At 41.2% G+C, this 20,715-nt stretch overlaps 1 protein-coding gene across 5 annotated transcripts in view; it reads right to left on the bottom strand.

Moving 5' to 3' along the window:
* Positions 1-20,715, bottom strand: part of Raly (RALY heterogeneous nuclear ribonucleoprotein) — an 81,583-nt gene that overhangs the window by 3,709 nt on the left and 57,159 nt on the right. For 4 of the 5 annotated variants that reach the window (XM_078051652.1, XM_078051653.1, XM_078051651.1 and 1 more), the window contains 5 exons: positions 4,647-4,911; positions 3,178-3,250; positions 2,954-3,001; positions 815-981; positions 16-129 (listed from right to left, as the gene is read on the bottom strand). In XM_078051652.1, coding sequence (XP_077907778.1) covers positions 16-129; positions 815-981; positions 2,954-3,001; positions 3,178-3,250; positions 4,647-4,902 — 658 coding nt within the window. In that variant the 5' untranslated portion in view covers positions 4,903-4,911. The remainder of the gene's footprint in view (positions 1-15; positions 130-814; positions 982-2,953; positions 3,002-3,177; positions 3,251-4,646; positions 4,912-20,715) is intronic. The other variant, XM_078051655.1, reaches the window with a different exon arrangement.

Raw genomic sequence — 20,715 nt, 5'->3', positions numbered from 1 at the left:
ACCTCAGAGACTGACCTGGGTTGGCCTTTTGCTCCTCAGCAATTTGCTCCAAGCGGCCCAAAAGGGCATCGATGTTGGACTTGATCTGCGTCAGCTCTGTCTTGATGGTCTGCAGCTCACTGCTCTTTACTAGGAGTGGAAGGTGGACAGGGCTGTCACCTGGGGGCTTGACCCTAACAAAACCCCAGCCCCATTCTATCAGCTAGGAAGGTAATTCCTTTTTTGGTTCTTTTCCTGCCTAGGAAAAAGGCCTCTTGCTGAGGCTGACTGCAGGCTATCCCTAGAGTGATCAGCCCACATTTCTCATCCTGGCTGTCTTCCCCTCAGACCTCTTAATTTGAAAGGGACTGGGGATGAATAGGAATGCAAGTCTGTGGTATGCTCCTGTGCACCTGAGCAAAAATATGTCCCCTTGTTGTGTTAGAAGATGGAGCCTGTCTTTCAAGGTGTGAAAGCAGAGTCTTTTGCTATCAGATTTCCTGGGTGCCTGATTACAGTAAGTAAATATCAAGAGTGAATGCGAAATAATAAGCCTGTGTACACCTGTCCTTGTTTTTACTAGCAGAAAAAACACCATCTCCTCACTGAGCTCCATGCCACAGCACTAGACTCTCTGTGCCCAACCCAAGCCCCCTTCTTAATTGTTAACCTTTTCTCTGAGAAATGCATGAAAATACTCACTTTGTTGTGTTAGAGCGGCAGAACTGTGGGAGATTTGTTCCTTTATCTATTTTCCAATGTAAAAAAATGTGATTCTATTATTTTGCTAATGATAAACATATAAAATATCTAGGAAGAAAATTTGGTTACTCACACTTGATCTTGGCTGAGCCAGTGGTGATGGCTGTAGAACGAGCAAAGAGCTTGACAGGTATGGTAGTTTTGACACGACGGACCAAAGGTACTGTGACCCGGGGTCGCTTCACAGGGACTGCCCTGGGTACTGGCACAGGTGACAGGCGGCCACGGTAGTCAAAAAGCCTGTGAGGGCAAACAGGACAGAGGCTGCAGCATATAACCTGAGACTATCAGGAGTGGCTAGTGAGAGTCTGGGAGGCCTGTGCTACACACCTCTACTGCTCCCAACAAGCCCTGGGGTAAAGAGAAGGGCTTTCTGGTCCTTGACATTTTCTGGGATCCTCACTGTAACTACCTGTCCTGCAAGCCAGGCCAAGTTAGGGTGAAGAAGCAGCAGGTGAAAATGTTCATATCCCACCCCAAAAAGGAAAAAACAGCTCCAGAAACAAGCCTTCCCTAGAGTACTCTGACACCCAGATCTCCCCTACTACATGACCTGGCTTCTCCTCAGTCAACTGCCACCCCAACCTCTAGACAAAGCTTATAAATCTCAAAGCAGCACAAATCCCCAGTGGGGTCAGAAAGGCATGGAAGTGAGGGCTTGAGAGCTTTCCTAGCCTCAGTTTTTCCACCTGCCTAGAGGGGAAGGCTATACAAATTCGGTGTCTATCCAGGTCTGCTGTGAGGGTACAGGATAAAGAGAACCTGGTTAAAAACACATATTAGGAAGTGTTATAGGCAAAAGCCAGGATAGGAGTCCCCCAGCTCAAGACTCAGACATGAGGCTAGACTCATAAGTTCTTTTCTGTTTCTGGGCCTCTATAATATCTTTCTTGCTCCATTTCAGAGATAGGGAGACCAGGGGCTCAACAGCATATCAAATATGGACAGTTCAATCAGATGCTAGGGCCCTAGACTGTGCTGTTCCCACAAGCACCATCATCTGGCCCTTTCTAGGAGGGCTTCTTTTCCTGCCCACCAGGCAGAAACAGTAGGATGGGTAGGAGTCTTTCCTACTACATCTACTAACACTGTTGTATAGTAAACACAAATAGCCTTGGTCCAGGGTACTCTTTGGTACTATTTTCCTAAAGAAAGCCATGATACTTACCATCATTAGGCAATTCAATACCCCATTCCTTAGCACTCCTTTGTTTAGGGAATATCTGCTCTGGGGATAGTGATGGCTGGAAATGAAGAATCTATGGAAATGGACCCACTTCTGAACCCTGCATGTCTACCCCCAAGGGGAGGGGGCGGCTCTGGCCTCGGTCAGAATCACTGAACCACAGAATCCCCAAACTAGAAGAACCCTAAGAGATCACTTGGCACAGCCCATTTCACAGACTGGGAAGATTTGCCCCAAATCCCATAATCCATTCAGTGGCAGAGCTGGAATTAGCACCTAAGCCTTCTGACTTATAGGTTACGGCACTTTACCACACCACAATGTAACCTGAAATCACTCACAAATGGAAAAAAACAAGGCTCAGAGGGGTTGTGTTCTTCCTGGGCTGCCTGAGGTCGGCAAATTGGAGACAGGGAGGGAAGCAAGGAAGAAAAGAGACTGGGCTACACTTTACCATAACTTCTATTCAAATGTGGCTGGTGCCACTGAAGTGGGAGCCTACAGCTTCAAAGCTGGAGTTTGGGTAGGCTTGGAGTAAAAGGTGGGTGGGCCACAGGGGACTAAATTTCAGACCTCCAGATGGGTCCTATCCTCTTGGCTATAAATATAAGACCGAAAGACTCAGACTAAGCTCTGGATTTCCTTCTGGCTGGTTAGGCACCTCATAGAGGTAGAGACTAAAAAGCAAATTACAAGGGCTACAACTCCCTGCAACTGGCCTATACTATGTTTGTATTCCAACTAGTTATATTTTTATGTCCCTTGGTTTTACATTCCCTTCAAGTCACACTGCAGGACTAGTAGGAGGAAAAGCAATTACAGTGTGACCCAGTGTGATGTGACGGTGGGAGCTCTGGCCTGGGCACCTGAAGAATTGGACCCTAGTCCCAGTTCTACCACTGATTTGTGGAGTAACTTTGGGCAAATGCCTGTCCACACTTCTGGACTTTGGTGGGGCTGTACCAGCAATCTTTCAGGACCCTTCCAGCTTGGTTTTATGCCTGGGCACGCCCCTCCCCTGCTCACCTGTCGTAGAAGTCGTCCCGGTAGTAATCATAGCCAAAGCTGTAGCCACTGGGGAAACAAAGGGGAGAGGGCCAGAACTTAGGAATGGCCACTCAGCCTACTCTTCACAGGCCCTCATCTCCAAATGTCTCCCAAGCTTTAGGTTCAGCATTCCATCTCTATCAGCATCTGCTCCCTCTGTGGAAAGAGGGACCCACCCCATCCAGATAGACAGAGTGCCCCACCTGTATATGGCAGATGCTGCTCTCTTTAGCCCTTTGGGTCTATTGGGCTTAGGTTCTCCAGCCATGTTGATGTCTGTGAAAAAGGAGAAGGCAAGGTCAAAATATTGGCTTAATAGCAGTGTATCTATACATGTACATACACAGGTATTACATGTGGTTATATGATGTTTACAATGTACTGAGGCATCTAACAAAAGTCTTCACATATTTAGTCCTCAAACTAAGTGCATATTAGATGCATATTTGTATCATATGAATATGCCTGTTTACATATTCATATACATTTCAGACATTCATATTCACAAATCACATGTACATCATACATGTGCATTCTCAAATATAGTTACATAAACATATAAATCAGGTATATGGAAACACAGACAAATCCTAACATACATTCACATATCTAAGAAAGTCACACAGATAAAATGTGCCCTCTCATGTACACACAGACTTGACCCCAATATCATACATGTAACTGCTCATATGCAAAGGAGCCAATGCATATTCTCATGAACATCCCATCAAATATCTTTCTGGTTAGAACAGTGCATAATACATAAGAACTCAACAAATATTTGGTAAATGAATATATGCATAAGTGCTTACATATTCAAGTATATTTTCACACACACTAGGACCTATACATACAAAGGTATGTGTCCACATATTCTCCACATGTTCAATTACATCTGTATACTTAGTATTCATGAACACAATGGGATATATATGAATATATATATATATACACACACACACACACACACACACACACTATATATATATATATTCCTTCTCATACACACATATATAAATAGAAGTATGTACACACATATTAGATACTCCAAGATAGACTATCAGCATGGTCATATTATCATATGTATGTAGTACCAAGGCCAAGGGGACCTGCCCCGCTTTGATTTTTTGTTTCGATCCCTCCTCTTGGCTTTCAAAGTTCTAGTCTGAGTCATCTACAGATCAAAATAATAGACTATGCTAGTCCAATATGTCCCTTTCTTTGGAGAATATGCATTTTTATTGGAACCATAAAGTTTGTTATTGAGAATATAGCTCAGTTGGCAGAGTGCTTGCCTTGCATGCACAAGGCCCTGGGTTCAATCCCCAACACCACCACCAAAAAAAAAAAAAAAGCCTCATTTGTAGTAGGGATAATAGTTTAAAAATAAAGCCATTAAAAAAAAAGAAGCACCAAGAAAGCAGGGACAGGACATAAGTGGTTTTCCAGAGGCTTCTAAAATTCTTTCCTGTGGTCATCAATTGTATAATTACTTCATTTATAACTTAAATATAATTTATAACTACTTAAATATAATTTATAACTATTGAATTATAAAACCTCAGAGCAATGAAAGTGTGGTAGGGGATGGGAAAGAGGACAAAGGGGAGGCAAAAGACAGTAACTACTCTGGAGTTATAAACTGAGCCCTGTGCAGAGAGGCTTAACTTACCCAGGGTCTGCCCAGCCAGCACCCTCCCATTCTCTCCCAGCACAGCTGCCCGGGCATGGCGTTCATTGGCATACTGGACAAAGGCATAGCCCTTGTGCACTGAACAGCCGGCCACACGGCCATACTTGGAGAAGATGGTCTCCACATCAGACTTCTTCACCACAGCTGTGTTGAGGTTTCCAATGAAGACCCGAGAGTTGATGGACTTGGGGTCATTCTTGTTGGTTACATTGCTTGTCTGGATTTTCAAGGACATGATGGCAACCTGGAGAGAGAGAAAGAGAGCAACTATGAGACTGAGTCCCAGGGCTCGGCTCAAGGGCTGTTTATGGACACATCCAGACTAAACTGGACTGCTCCTTGCCTTCCTACACAGTTCCACCCCTATTGCATCCAGCCTCCCTGTTTCTGTTATCTTGTTTTCTTGTTCTATTACCAAGAATTACCACATACTGGCTGCTGATCTTATGATGGGTGCTTTAAAATGTTCCCTCATTTGGTACTCACCTAAGTAGAACCACAATATTGTACATGGGAGGAACCTAACCTTCAGAAGTCATCATGCACTTCAGTAGGGCTGAGACTGACAAGTATACCTGATGCAAATTCTTTTAAGCCCACACCTTGTTTAATACTCATCTCAAATGTAACCCCTTTTGGAATCTAAATTTAAAGATGTTCCACAGGTTTCTCCCCTCCGTTCCTTCAATGTAAAACCATAGCAAAGAGGTAATTACAAATAATATTTTCTCTAGAACAATATCATATGCTCACTCTGATCCAGACATGGACGTAGTGCCGATGATGACAACTTTACCATAAATGGAGATGCTGCTGAGATCATTAACTTTACAATAACAGGTGCTCAAACCCAGATCGGTTGGCCCATTAAACTCATTTCTGTCAGCTTCATCACTTTGTTTCCCAGAGTAAAGGCAATTCAAATACCATAGTAAAATGGCATATTTACCTAAAACTGTTTTAAATATTGATACTTTTTTAATTCAAATTGTGTTCCATTTGGCTTAGAGATAAATTTGTAAATATTTTCTAGATTTTGGCATGTCTTTTACCCCAAAGGGTCATTCAGCATGGGCTCCAGGGAGAAGAGGAGGAGGTTCAATTTCAGCAGGAAAAGCCTAGAGTTAAGCCTTGGCATTTGACTTCCTGGACCCATCTTCTGTTCACTGGTACGAGTAGTTTCAATTTATTCTCAATCTCTCCTAAGGCCATTTCAGAAGGTGTTAGAGCACCCACGCAGAATGTGTAAAAATTCTCATCAGCCTACCAGCCTATTACCTAATATTTGGGGCAGAGAGGAGGGGTTTTCTTTTCAATGAATTAGAAAAGAATGTAAGCTGGGAAAATATGTTTATCTTGTATCCTACTCCAGTAAGAGACCCCTTATTTCTCCTAAATGCTCCCCGCCTAGAAATTAGCATCTTCTGACCAGCAGGTGGCTCTGTTTACAAGAAAATCTAACAGAATTTCATTCTGAGGAAGAAATATGCCCAGTGGTAGGTTTGCTATTGCAAACTCAAATGAATACACTGGGGTTGGGGTACACCACTCTTAAGCAAGGGACAGGGACGATGGAGATGAGGTGAGGCAGTGCCATCACTGCTACTGATATAAAGGAGCTAGTCCCAGTTTTGGAATTGACATGGAAAAGACAGAATCTTGTTTCTCAGTGTACTTTTACATCCAATCATCAACATTCATAAAACATTGAGGGAGAGGGAGAGAGAGACATAATAGTACAGAGATCTATTGATGACTGCTGACTGCCATTGACCTGGCAAGGATATAACGGCTGTAGGTTTCCTCAGACCTCTGCCAGAACTCTCTAACATCACTGAGCAGGAAGCATCTGCTGCACACCCGTGTTAGGTACTAGCAACTTTCAGGTTTGGTCCCTACTCAGTCTTTTCTCTTACACCTGGGGTTTGGGCAATGTACATAAAAGAACTCTGCAAGCTGTCAAGTCCTTTATAAGATCTAGTAAATATTCTGACTACAGGTACTTTATTCTAATGCTGCTACTTGTGGGCTCATTCTTGATTAGGAGATCAAGGTCAGATAGGAGCACATTCTCTATCTTGCTCATGTGGCTGCTCTAGGTGAGAAATTTGCAGGGCCAAGGAGAAATGCCCACCTGGAGCATGCTGTAGGTACCCAACCCGAGTCTCCCATTTAAATAGCCCTCCTTTTTAAAGGCAAAAACCCTTGGAGGGCAGGCTATGCTGCTGCTAAATAGACTCCCTAAGCCTGAAAGTATAGATTTCTCTGGGATTGTAGAAAAACCTGTCCATGAGGCATCTCAAATGAGAGATGGAGCTGGGAGTAGGAAATAAATAGGAAGTGGGCCCAATACTGGGTCTCCCTGTCAGGTTTAGTGCAGAATTCCTAAGGGTCCAATAAGTTTAAATCCATATGACTTCTAGGTAGTTATAAATATAAATATCAGTTTGTAAGAGGCAGACTTGACAGAGCATGGAGTCAGCAAGTACTCAATTAATACTAGGGAGGAAGAAGGGTTTGTTGTGGCTTGCCTTAAATGGTTAGGACCACTGGGGCAGGGGTCCCAGGCACATTCTTCCTCTGACTCAAATACCCACCTCTACAAAACTAAGCCCCCTCAACTTGATACACTCCCCTAATTCTTCCTATGTTTAGAGGTGGGTTTAGACCCTAAAATTATATTGATATCCTATTGAGCAAAAGCTGCTTAACTTTTGTAAACTATTTCCCACCCTATGAGCCAATCTCTTGTCACAGAGATTAACTATGTAATTGAGAGTAAGGTGTGTGGAACAATGGAGGCCCTCTGTTTAGAAATGAGAGAAGACAGATGAATGACAAGATTGTTCTTGGTATTAGTAGGGAAGGAAGGGAGGAAGGGAAAAACCAGATTTGTTCCTAGAGATTTTTATAATGTCAGATAAAGAGAGACTTAGCGAGCGTGGAGTTCATATGCCCTCACTCTGAGGAACAGAAGGAAAGGTACTTGGCCAGGATACCACAGCTAGTGAGTAGAAAGGCCAAGAGTATCCTGAGGGGTCCTGATTCCAAGTCTAGGGTTCTTATATTCCATTTTTCCTTTTAGGCTAGTTAGAGAGAGCCCCCAGGATAGTGAGGAGATTGAAAAAGGCATAGCATCTCAAAAAACTGCTGAAGAAAACTAGGGGCCACCAGCCAGGTACATGTCCTTACCCTTACTGCTGAAGAAACAACTGCTGCATAAAAGTTGGAGCCTAAAGCTAATTAAAACCCACCAGGGGCAAAGATTTTGAAATGCAATTTACAACTCAAAAAGGAAGGGCTGGCTTTTCCAGGCTAGTAAGAACATAAGAAATTTGGCAAAAACTAATCATTTTTCCCAATTGAAACATTTGAGATGGAAACTATGTTTCAGAAGTCAGGAGCCAAGCCTCAACATGTAAAAAGGTGACAGTTTTACAAAGGTAGAAAAGCCCCAAAAGGCACCTCTACCACTAAACTTTGGGTAAATGAGACCTGGAGGAGCCATCACACTAAAAAGAACGTCTAATTCCAAGTGCCAATGCTGTGTCAGAGACTTTACACATCTCACCTCATTTAATCCTCACAACAGCTTCTGAGGAGGTGTTTTAGATAACTCAAGACTCAAGAGAGGTAGCTAGCTGATTAATAGAACAAAGCCAGAACTAGAACTCAGGTCTGTTTTTTGACAAGATATACAAGGGCAAAATTGCATATGCATAGACACTCATTTGGGTACTAATTTCAATGGTTAGAATACTTACCCTGAGTTAGTTCTTCCCCATTTCTACAATTCCTTATATTTGCACAAGATTTTCATAAACAAAGCCAGTTTATATCTACTATAGTCTGAATATGCACACCTCCTTCCTCAAGTTCTTTGTTGAAACCTAATCCCCAATGTGATAATATACAGGAGCCAGGGCCTGGCAAGTTTAATGAGATTAATAGATGTTCTGTCATTCCTGGCTGCCTGGTAACCAGAAGCCTCTGGACCAAGGAAGCTCTGGACATTGATCTGCTAACTGCTTGGCTTTCTCCAGAAATAGGCTTCCCATCATTCATTGATGGGTGATTTTTTCCCTCTAAATCACCCAGGTGTCCTCAGGGTTATCTAAGGGAAAAAGAATGGGGTCTTTGGGGAGGGAGGTGATTAGGTCATGAGGGCCAAGTCCCTTAGGCCCCAGAGTGATGCCTTGCCTTTTCCACCATGTGAAAACAGAGTGAAAAGACAGCTATTCCTAAACTGGTATGCAGGGCTTCACCAGACAGTAAATTTGCTGGTGCCTTAATATTGGACTTCTCAGTCTCTAGAACCATGAGAAATATATTTCTGTTGTTTATAAACACACAATTGTGTTATAGCAGCATAAAAGGACTAGGACAATATCCTTTATCTTGATATTATTAGTCCTATTTTATGGATTAAAAAAAAAGAAGAAGAAGAAGAAGCTGATGATCAGCAAATTTAAGTGACTTACTTAAAGGTCAACCGCCTAGTGAGAGTAGCTGGGTGATTTGTCTAACTCTCTACCGGCCACTGTTTCAATAGAGGTCTAAGCCTCTGTCTCTGTTATGTCTCTCCTGTGCTTTCCATTCCTCCCTTCAGATCAAACACAGGCTTTAAACACTGCCCAGCACTGGACTCCCTCCCACAATGCTGATCCCAAAGGAGGAACTGTTGCTCTTGGCCTCCATGGTTGTTTAGAACCTCTCTCTTAGTCTTACTTGACACTCTAGCTTTGTTCTCTTGCAAGGAGATGAGAGTCACAGAAGCCTGTGGCCAGTCCTCTGCCCTCAGATAACCCAAGGGACATTTGATTAGTTTTGAAGGAAAACAGATATCAGTAATGGGGAGCCTATTTCTGGAGAAAGCCAAGTAATTTTACAGATCAGTGTCCAGGCCCTCCTTGGTTCACAAATTCCTGGTTACCAGGCAGCCAGAGATGACATAACATCTATTAATCTCATTAAACTTGCCAGTCCCCTACTCATTAGCATTGCCCAAATGATCATCACTGGCCAAAAAGGACTAATTTTCTCAGGAGTGCTCTTTGGCTCCTGAAACCCCAGCTCCCAGCTTGCCACACACAGAGGGTTCCTGAATAAGTAGAAATGTAAAGGGTGCAGGCTACAGTCCTAGAAGTCTTGGCTCTGCTGTTCTAAGTTATGTGACCTCATATCATGTAACTTCTCTGGGTCTTATTGTCATTATTCTAAAGAACAGATATCACCTTTTCTCCCCAATTACCTTTCTTACCTGATGCAAGAATCAAACAGGTTAATCAATGTGAAAGTGCTAATGCATCTGCAAAACGCTACAAAAGGATATAAGATCATACCTATTCCTATTATTGCCCAATTCCTATCCCCTTCACTCATTCAATAAGCATTCCTTAAAGTGTTCTCCTCTGTGCTGGCCCTATGGAGATCCTGGGAAACAGTGCAGTGACTTTGTGCACTTATAGGCTTTGTGCACTTGTTAAGAAGCCCTCTCTTCAGGAACCTGTTTTTTTACTGTTTCCTAATAAAGGAAAATTACACCAAAAATAGCAAAAACAGCACAGGCTCTGGAGTCAAATACGACTGACTTCCAAATCCAGACCTACCACTTAAAAGCTGTCACCCTGGCCATGTCTCCTAATCTGGGCAGGCCTCAGATACCCCAACTGCATAAAAGAAATTATACCAATCCCCCAGTGTCTAAGATGAATTCTCACAGGGTATTGACAAAGGGAGAGGCTATGCCAGGCAGAAGGAACTGCAGAAACAATGTACAAAACGTGTCCCTTTCTTTTTTTGACCCCCTATTCACCTCCTTTCTCCTGAAAGAGAACACAGAGGTAGAGGGCTGGAAAAAGAATACAAAAATGCCATCATTGTTATTTCCCATTTCTTTGAGGGATACATACTTATTCTTTTCTTAAGGGAGTACAAAAAGGGAGCACACAATCTAATATGCAACAACTTTACACCAGGTACCTGTTGGAAGCTTTAGAAGTATAATTCTTCATAATCCAGATCATATCCTAATGAGATAAATAGTGTCACCTTCATTCTAGAGATAAAGAAACTAAGGCTCAGAGAAAGCTCAAATAGTTTATCCACATTCACATTAAGTGGCATGATTAGGATCAAAAGACCCAACTTTTCTGATTTTAAAGTCTGTGCTCTTCCTGTTCCACAAAATGCTTCCAATGCCACCCCCACTCCCATACCCTCCAACCAAGAAGAATGGTTCCTGGCTTTTAGATGTGCCACATGACCTTGGGTTTTAGACCCTATGCCTACAAAAGGTCCTTTGGGGGTTGAATGAATAAACATAATAAGAGCACTTATTATTTGTACTAAGCCTTTTGCTATGACACAGGTGATGATATGTGCTATGACCATTCACATGAGGAAAGTAAGGCTTGGTGCTTAGTCCTACTCAACCCAGGAAATGGCAGAGCTGAGACAAATCTGTTTTTGAGTCCAGAACTGATCATTTTAACCTTGGCCCCAAAATGGCTTCAATGCTAGGCAAGCCCTGTACCTGCAGGCTTTAGGCACAGACTCATAGGGCCTTGCTGAGGGTACACTCTCAAATCCAAGAGCCAATCAGCATGTGCTGTGAGCCTAGGGATGGCTCACTCCCCCTTCCCAAGCCCTACTGGCCTGGCTCCTCACAGTGATAATGTGGCAAGATTAGTCACTGCTTGCTGTTGGTTGATTATAGCTATTCTTTTCTGTAAATGAAGTTTAAAAGTCATCAAAGGGTTTGTCAGCTGTGACTTATGAGCCTCTTTCCCACAGGGAAGTCAGGCAGTGACAAATGCCCCTCTCATGCTGCCATCCATTATAAGTCGGAAGGTGCCATGTTCCAATTACTGGAGACCCCGACGCAGCTCATGGAAAACCCTGCTCCAGGCTTCGGCCATTACTCAGGCCTGGCAGGGATACCAGCAGGGCTGCCCTAGACCTAGGCCCCACTGAACAGGAATAGAATAAGAGCACTTTCCTGACTCTGAACAAGCTCTTCTACCTCTTGTGTTATCCCTGGTGGTTTTCCCTAGATATATTTCACAGCACCATGTGGGCTGTCTCAAGACTGCCCGAGACAGACATGAGGAAATAAGACGCTGCCAGGTGGATTATGTGGGAAATATGATGCTCCAGAGGGAGGGCAGAGGATGAAGTATCTAGGATGTGAAAGCAGACACTGAAAGAACCACCAGAGATCCTCTAATGGCATCAATGGTTTCAAAGCTCAATACCCATTATATGCCAGGCTCTGTTAACTCAGATGCTATATAACTGAAGATGAATAAAATATAGTTCCTGTCACAGAAGGTAGATGAGAAAATTAAGGTCCAGATAAAGGGACTTGCTCAAGGTAACAAAATAAGTTAGGGTCAGTGATGGAGTTAGAAAATAGATTTCTACTTCTGATGATACAGAGAAGTAGGGAGATGGACCTCCTATGTGCTAGGTAGGCTCTTTATATAGCATATGGTATATATTCAAATCCCACCTGCCTACTGACTACATGTTATCTTCTGGCAAGCTCATTGTACAACCTATACAAAATCTCAGAAAAATTAGGAAGATAATACTTACTTCAGAGGTACAGTGAGAAGTATATAAAATAATATACATACAGAGTGGAGTGGTAGGCACACATTAAGTGCCCAAAGTATTATTTATTATTAAATAATTTCTAAAACAACTCTTTGAGGCAGATACTATTAATTTCATTTTACAGACAAGAAGATTGAGGTTCTTTTCTACTTCATCATACTTAAAATAGTACCTCTCAAAATCATTTGTGGTGAAGGACCAGTTTTTTGTTTCTTAAAATTCCTAATTTATTACACATAAATACTGGTAAAATACAATAAAAATATAAACTACTACACAAGTTTCCAAAAGTTGCTAAGTACTGACTCTCAATTTCTATCCTTAAAGTGAACTAGCAAAAGTTCATGAACTGGCACCCATTCAGTAGGCTATATTTTTGAGTGGCATGGCTGTAAACCACTCTTGCTCCATCCACCCTGTCAACCTCTACAAAACTAAAGCAAAAAGAAGAGAGTTAATTTCATTTCTTTCAAGTCCCTTAGCTTGATTTATTTTTTAAACTTGGTGTTAAGAATTTCTAAAATAATCCCCATCTCCTTTTTTCCCCTCTCTATCAAAAGAGAAGGTAGGCAGGCCAAGGGTGAGTTTATCCAGAACCTTGGTCATCAGCTCTAGGTCATGTTATACCCTACTAGATAAGATGGTGTAGACTTAATGAAGACTGGAATAACCTTCCTTGTCTGGGCCCAGGCATCTGACAAGAGGGCATGCACATTGCTGAAGAAGCTGGTACTCACAGGTCATCTTTCTCTAGAACAGAAGACATGAGGAAACTAGCCAGGAAGGAGAAAGGCATGTTGTTTAACTTCTGGTATTTTTCTTTTCTCTTCTCTTCTCTTCTCTTCTCTTCTCTTCTCTTCTTTCTTTCTTTCTTTCTTTCTTTCTTTCTTTCTTTCTTTCTTTCTTTCTTTCTTTCTTTCTTTCTTTCTTTCTTCCTTCCTTCCTTTCTCTCTCTCTCTCTCTCTCTCTCTCTCTCTCTCTCTCTCTCTCTCTCTCTCTCTGTTTGTGTGGGGGATTACTGGAGATTGAACCCAGGGGTCCTTTACCACTGAGTTATGCCTCCAGTCTTTTTTCTAATTTTTATTTTGAGACACAGTCTCATTAAGTTGCTGAGGTTAGCCTCATACTTGCAATTCTTCTGCCTCAGCCTTCCAAGTCGCTGGGGTTATAGGCATGTGACACCACACTCGATACTTTTCTGGTATCATGGCTGTTTGTAAAATAGCCTTCTCGATTTTCATCTAGGAGGCTAGAGTAAAAGGGATAACAGATTTATTCCCAAATAAAACTGTACACTAACAGCTGAGTAGCTGGGCAGATAAGTAGTTCTTCTTAACTAGCATTCAAAGGCACGATAATGGACCTTGACTCTTCCAGGGGCACGGTTAAATTTCTGTCAGTGTACAAAACCTTTTTGCTCTAATTGAACTTAAAAGGTGTTATCTTTTAGCACAATCAGAGCTGAGTGGTCATGTGACACAATATAGACAGGGATACAACTTCCTGTGAGTGTAAGTTGAACACATGGCCTTTCTATCAAGCAGGAGCTAAAGCCTAAATCATTATTCTCATATGAGAGGCCATGGAATGCAGTCAAGAGTAACTCTGAAACCAAAATACCTTTATCTTGCTACTAAACTAGATGTATGATGTGACTTTCAGAAAGTATCTTAAAATCATTGTACTTCAGTTATCTTGCCTGTAAAATGGGGATAGTAATATATATCACTAGAGTTTTTACAAGATAAAATGTTTAATTCACATAAGCATTCACAACAATGTCTGGCACATTAGAAACTATGCAAATACTACCTCCCACCATCACTATTATTACTGATGTTGAAGCCTGCAAGAATTTTTCCTTCTGAGTCAAGTGCTACTGTAACTTTAACCTAGAGCTGAACTAGGTTACAATGGAGAAAAGGGTGCTATTTACTGTGCACCCATTTTCAAGTGTGTCACCAAAATGCTAGCATTTGGAAACATGCCTTGAACACAATGGTGACCACACAAGTAGATGCTCATTAAATATTTGATATATAAATAAATTAGAGTCCCCAAAGAATACGGGCTAAGAAGCAAGATAGGAAGAAGCCCTTAAACCAAAGTTCCACAAAAGGCTTCCATGTACCTTGAGGAGCATGAAACCCCTACTTGCTCACTATTCTGTCTCTGTTGGAACTCTACGTTCTGTGGCTGCTCTATTCTGATTAAGGATACATAAGACTATGTTATGGTAGTGTACATGTCTCAGTACATTATATTAGAGGAAGTAAGTGACTCTCTGAGGAAGACAAAAAGGAAAGCCCACAGTAGGCTTAGCCCTGAGTTAAAATAGTATTTGGGAACATATTAGCCTTGGATTTCTCTTGCAGGTGGAACCTCCTGATTCCTACCTGTACTACCTATGTGATCCTGGGAAGGCACTTCACTCCTCTGAAGGTCAAGATTCGCTATCTGTAAAACAGGAATAAAAATTCTTGTCCTGCCCATTTGCAGCACAGATTGTTGTGAAAATCAAAGAAGATAGCATGCTGTTACTGGAAATGTGCTACATGGATGTAGGCAGAAATATTCTCTGAGATGGAAAGCTCCTGCAGGTCTTCCTAGACAGAGGTTAGAAGCAGGGGCTCAATGGTACAAAAGCTGGCACTGCAACCAGATGCTGTGCCCCTCGGGGGTAAGGACAGTTAATTAAAACCCTTTCATATAGAATCAACATTCTTCATTACAATAATCCTCCTCATTGGAAATACCTAACACCATTCCTCACAGTTCCATAAGGCTTGATCCCAAAGACAATATAAGTATTGGCCTATATATTTTTCCCCTCACCTTTAGGCAAGAGGAAAGAGAACCTCTCTCCAGTGTGTTGATCCAAACATAAGTTTGGTCCCAGCACAGTACTACAGGGAGATGGTAGAACTTCTGAAAGGTGGACCTAGTGGGAGGTCCTTAGGTCACTGAAGGTGTGCCCTCAAAAAAGGATTGTGGAACCCAAATAAATCTTTTCTCTATAAGTTAATTATCTTAGGTATTTCTCCTCCACTTTCTCTTTGCTCGCTGGCCTGTGCTGTGTTATTTTGCTTTACCCACACACTTTTGTCATGATGTGCTGCCTTGCCACAGGCCCAACGCAATAGGTACAACTGATTATACACTGGAACTTCTAAATCTGGGAGCCAAAATAAATCTTTTCCTTTTATAAATTAATTATTTTAGGTTCTTCATTATTGTCATGGAAAACTGAGTTACCAGGGTATTTAGACATTCCTGTGTTCCCATCAAATATGACTTTATATATAATTGTTCCTGAGTACCTGTAAATACTTATAAGCATCATCCCATGGTGCCACATGTTTGGTGCAAAGGGGACCACTGAGAATGATGCCACAGTCACAACCACTCAGTCTTTGTCTCTTTGGTAACAACTCTACAAATACTTTTAAGCTTCTGTCTCTTATGTGATCAGACAAATATCCCCCTGCCACCTCCTGTGAGGGGCTTCCCACCACCAAGAACAAGTCTAAGCCCTTTAAAAAGAGTGTACAAGTCCCTTTGTGACTTAAGGCTACCAAATTCATTTACAACAATCCTCTGAGAAACTAATTCATATTAACTTTATAAATGAGTAAGCCCTAGTGCGCAGCTATTAGGCTCCTTTGCAAAGTCAAGATCAGTTGCCCCAAGTCATAAAGGAAACAAGTCAGTATGAACTGGGTTCCTCCTGAAGGGATGGATATCATACTCCAAAGTATAGATTCGAGTTCAAAACTACCTTCACATGGATTAATCTATGTGAAGCAGGTATTTGGATGGGGGCACTGTATGGTGCAGGGGAATCTTTCCTTTGGGGAGCAACTTAGACACTATCCCTTGCTTCAAGCTGCCAACTTGACTCTTCCCACTCCCATAGTTGCAGCATCAATAATAGACTTGGTTTAAAGACCAAAATGTTCATTTGCATATAATGTGGCAAATATACCTAAGTTTTGAAAAGCCCCTTAGTAAGGCCAACCTAATGAACCACTACAACTTAGCAAAAACAAAACCAGTTAGTACCCAACATGACAGCAAAACATACCCAATGTTGATCATACTGAGTCATTCACTCAGCTCTGCTGATTTGTTGGCCTCATGTATCTAGAATGTGGCACAACCTCTTCATTCTTACCATCACTCTTTAAATTCATCCTCTGTTGTCACTAGAATAATATCACCAATTACTCCCTTGCTTAAAAGTGAAATCAAGATCAGAGTTTTGCTTTATTATTTTAAAATGTTTAACCAACAAAATGGGTAAGAAGTTAAATATTATTTAGTATGTTTATTATTTTAAATTGCCATATATAAATCACCTAAACCTTCTATCCCTCCACAGGCCATAACTACTCTTGGCATATTGTCATTATTTCCTTCTTAGTTTTCTTGTGTTACAGAGTTGGACTAATTCAATTTGATACCCTATTTTTTCCAACTAATGTTATAAGACATTTATTTTTTTAATACATTTATTTTATTTGTGTATTTTTATGTGGTGCCGGGGATCAAAATCAGTGTCTCATACACACTTGGCAAGCACTCTGCCCTCTGAACCACAACCCTGGCCCCATGTTATAAGACATTTATTATACCTGTCATATTTAACTTTATTTTTATTGCAGGGCAGTTTTCAATAAGCACCTTTTTTTTTTAGGAGGGAGGGGAGTTTTAATATTTATTTTTATTATTCTTTTTTTTTTTTAGTTTTCGGCGGACACAACATCTTTGTTTGTATGTGGTGCTGAGGATCGAACCTGGGCTGCACGCATGCCAAGCGAGAGCGTTACCGCTTGAGCCACATCCCCAGCCCGCACTTTTTTTTTTTTTAAATAACTACTATTTAATAGCTTATAATTTTCCCTAAGTGGATTTATCCATAGTTTTAGACTGGTGGGCATTTCAGCTTTTTCCAGTTTCTCTCTTCTATAAATGATAGCATCTAAAGGGAAGTTTATTCTATACTAGATTATTTCCTTAGGACAGATTCTCAGAAGTGGAATTACCAGTCAGAATGTATGAACATGTTTATGGTTCTTGAGATACACTGCCTAATTGCTTTCCAAAAGGGCTTACCAATTTACACTGCTATCTCCAATGAACTTGGCAACCACTAGGTGGTCATGTATTATTATCAAACTATGTGTGGGGGTGGAGAGATTGAATTAGACAAAATCCACAAATTGTGGTTCTTACTAATATGTGAAGATCTTTACTAGCATTTGACTGTATAGGTGTTTTGTTTTTGTTTTATTTTAAGTTGTAGATGGACACAATAGCTTTATTTTATTTATTTATTTTTATTTGGTGCTGAGAATCAAACCCAGTGCCTCACGTGTGCTAGGCAAGTGTTCTACCACTGAGCCACATCCACAGTCCCTCTACAGAGTTTTGGATGCCACAAAGAAGTTATTGTAGGCAATTAAGCAGAGAGATAACATGTTGAAAAGATTTATTGACTCATTTATTTGAAAATCACTTATTGAGCACCTATTACTGTCAAATACTTATAAAGCACAGTGGTGAATAGAGAATAATCTGCCCAGGAAAACCAGAACCTATGTTTCATGTTGGTAAGAGATATGAAAGGAGCAACTGAGAACTCAGAGACTCATCACTTACCTAAGAAACAGAAGGGAAGGGAAAAGAGAAAATCAAAGAGGAAGGGGCTTCAAGAAGTTCAGATCTTGTTTTGAGGGACAAAATATGAAGGTGAGAGAGAGTATTTAGGAACGAGGAAACAGCATATACAAAGTTATGGAAACATGACAAAGTTTCCATTATTTAGTGATATGTATATGTTCCATTATATGTACTATGGTTTGACCAGTCTAGGATGCAAGAATACATGTTGCAAGATATGATACCAGAAAGCCTGAATGATGTCAGATAGGGAGAAATTTGTGGCCACTGAAGAGTCTGGTCATTATGGGAGCCAATAACCATTCCTATGTCATATGCTGTACAGTGTTTAATAAGGTAGTACACACAAGTCCCTATAGCTCGAGAGTTTAAACCACCAGTTCAACCTCTAAGCAAAATAACCTGTCTAGTGTCAATTCCTCTTTGTTTCAGGTACTAGTACTGTCTTCTCTTACCAAGCTATATATAGAGAGGTTTACAGATATTCTCTACATCATCTAACACATTGCTAGGCACTTTGCAGGGGCTCCAATAACACTCGTGGACTTATTTATCAGAGGTGGCTCATGTACAAATATGTATACTCACAAAGCTTTGGCATTGTCTTTATAACTCTGAGCAGACACTCAGCCACTGCTTCTCTTGGCAGATGTCTTGCCTCTAAAGCTATCTCCCACTTCTTGCTTATTCTGCCAAATAAAATAATGGGCCTGGGTACAAGAAGCTATAAAGTATGTGATAACTAAGGAGCATATCAGGTGGCCAGGAAGGAGACTTGGGGGAACATAAATCCTTCCCCACAGTATATCCCTCAAGCCAAGGACTCCCTCAGCCTACCAGCAGTTTCAAACACTTCCACCTCCCCCACCATAAAATAAAATGGGCTTTTTCAATTGAGCATAGTTAAAGTCTCTTTTGAGGAGCTCAAGACCTTCTCTAAGGTATTAGTACTTTCTACATTAATGATAACTGACTTAATGGTGACAAAGATATTAGGAGAATGATTAATATAATAGCAAGGCATTCTTGCCTTGCTAGTTGTGGTATGAGATGTGGGCAGCAGGGTCTGGTGTGCTGGCTGAAATTCATCTAAGGAGACTATATTAAAATGATCTGTTTCAATGTCATCTCGCCTCCAAGGCTGATTCAATTCTTGGACAGCAGGGACTACAATCTATTTCATCTCAGCATCCTCTCTGCCTTTAAGAAAAGTCCACAGTAGGTACTCAGGGAGTATCTACTGAACTGAGTTTAGCTGAACAATGTACCACTGTACCCACCCCAACCCCTTCCCCATGCATGCTTTTTAAGAAAAGAATCAGGAAAGAGTAAGCAAAACCTGAAAAGAAACATCTTTACAGGGGCTTAATCCATTCTAGCCCTGAGGAAAGGAAGTTTTATAACATAAATGATTTCTTTGATTTAGTAACTGATTATGTGGTAGATGCATTACTAAGCATCACATTTCTCACTGTTACAACTTTTTTTTTTTTTGAGAGAGAGAGAGAGAGAGAGAGAGAGAGAGAGAGAGAGAGAGAGAGAGAGAGAGAGAGAGAGAGAGAGAGAAACTCCTTAATATCTATTTCCCAGCCTTCAGCCACACGCATGCCAGGCAAGCGCTACCACTTGAGCCACATCCCCAGCCCCATGTTATAACTCTTTTATCACACTTCTTATCATCACAACAAATTTTATCAAGGACTCAATGATCCTTTTAGGGCCTCTTTTAACTTCTGCCTCTCTCTCTCCTTCCTTTCTCCCTGACTCCTCCCTCTCTCTTCCTCTTTCTTTCCCTGAGGCAGGGTCTTGCTTTGTTACCCATGCTGGTCTTGAACTTGAGGCTTTAAGTGACCCTCCTACTTCAGCCTCCTGAACACCTGGGACTGCAGGTGTGTGCCACCACAGATAGCTTAGGTCCCTTTTCTTAGAATGATTCTAGAGTCAGACTACTTGGTTCAAATCTCAGCTTTACCATGTTATGAGCTGTATAACCCTGGGCAAATGATTGAACCTCCCTGGTTCATACTTTTCTTTTTTGTAAAATGGAAATATTATAGGCCCCTCCCACAGGCTGTTAAGAGAATTCAATAAGGTAATGTACTAGCAAGTTATTCACTCAGGAATTTTCTAAATGAAAATGGCATTATTACTCTGCCCCCATTTAATAGATGACTTCAAATATCACAATCTTTTTAAAAATTTTTTTAGTTGTTGAAGGACGTTTATTTTATTTATTTATATGTGGTACTGAGAATCAAACCCAGTTCCTCACAAGTGCTAGGCAAGTGCTCTATCACTGAGCTATAAACCCAGTCCCAAATATCAAAATCTTAACAGTAAGATTGAGAGATGCTGTTTCATCAATAAAGCAGGACTGGAACCCAATTTCTGATTTGATAACAGACAAAGGATTTTTCTGAGCAGAAATCTGTTGATGTGATGCCCTGATGAAAATTCCTCAGGACTTGAAAGGCTGAGGCAGGAGGATCTCAAGTTCAAGGCCAATCTAAGCAACTTAGCAAGAATCTGTCTCAAAATTTAAAAAATAAAAAGTGTGAGGGATGTAGCTCAATGGTAAAATGCCCTGGGTTTAATTCCCAGTACCAAAAATAAATTAATAAATAAATAAGAAAATTCCTCAGCAAAGATTTTGTTTCCTACCCCCAGGCAGAGACCTAGCCATTCCTTCACCAGAATTCTGATATCCTCCAAAAACCTCTGCTGTGAGAACATCTGCTGCACTTTT

This window comes from Ictidomys tridecemlineatus, chromosome 5 (assembly GCF_052094955.1).
Source record: "Ictidomys tridecemlineatus isolate mIctTri1 chromosome 5, mIctTri1.hap1, whole genome shotgun sequence".
In the NCBI taxonomy this organism is placed as follows: Eukaryota; Metazoa; Chordata; class Mammalia; order Rodentia; family Sciuridae; genus Ictidomys; species Ictidomys tridecemlineatus.
This window is presented reverse-complemented; position numbering and strand designations above follow the sequence as displayed.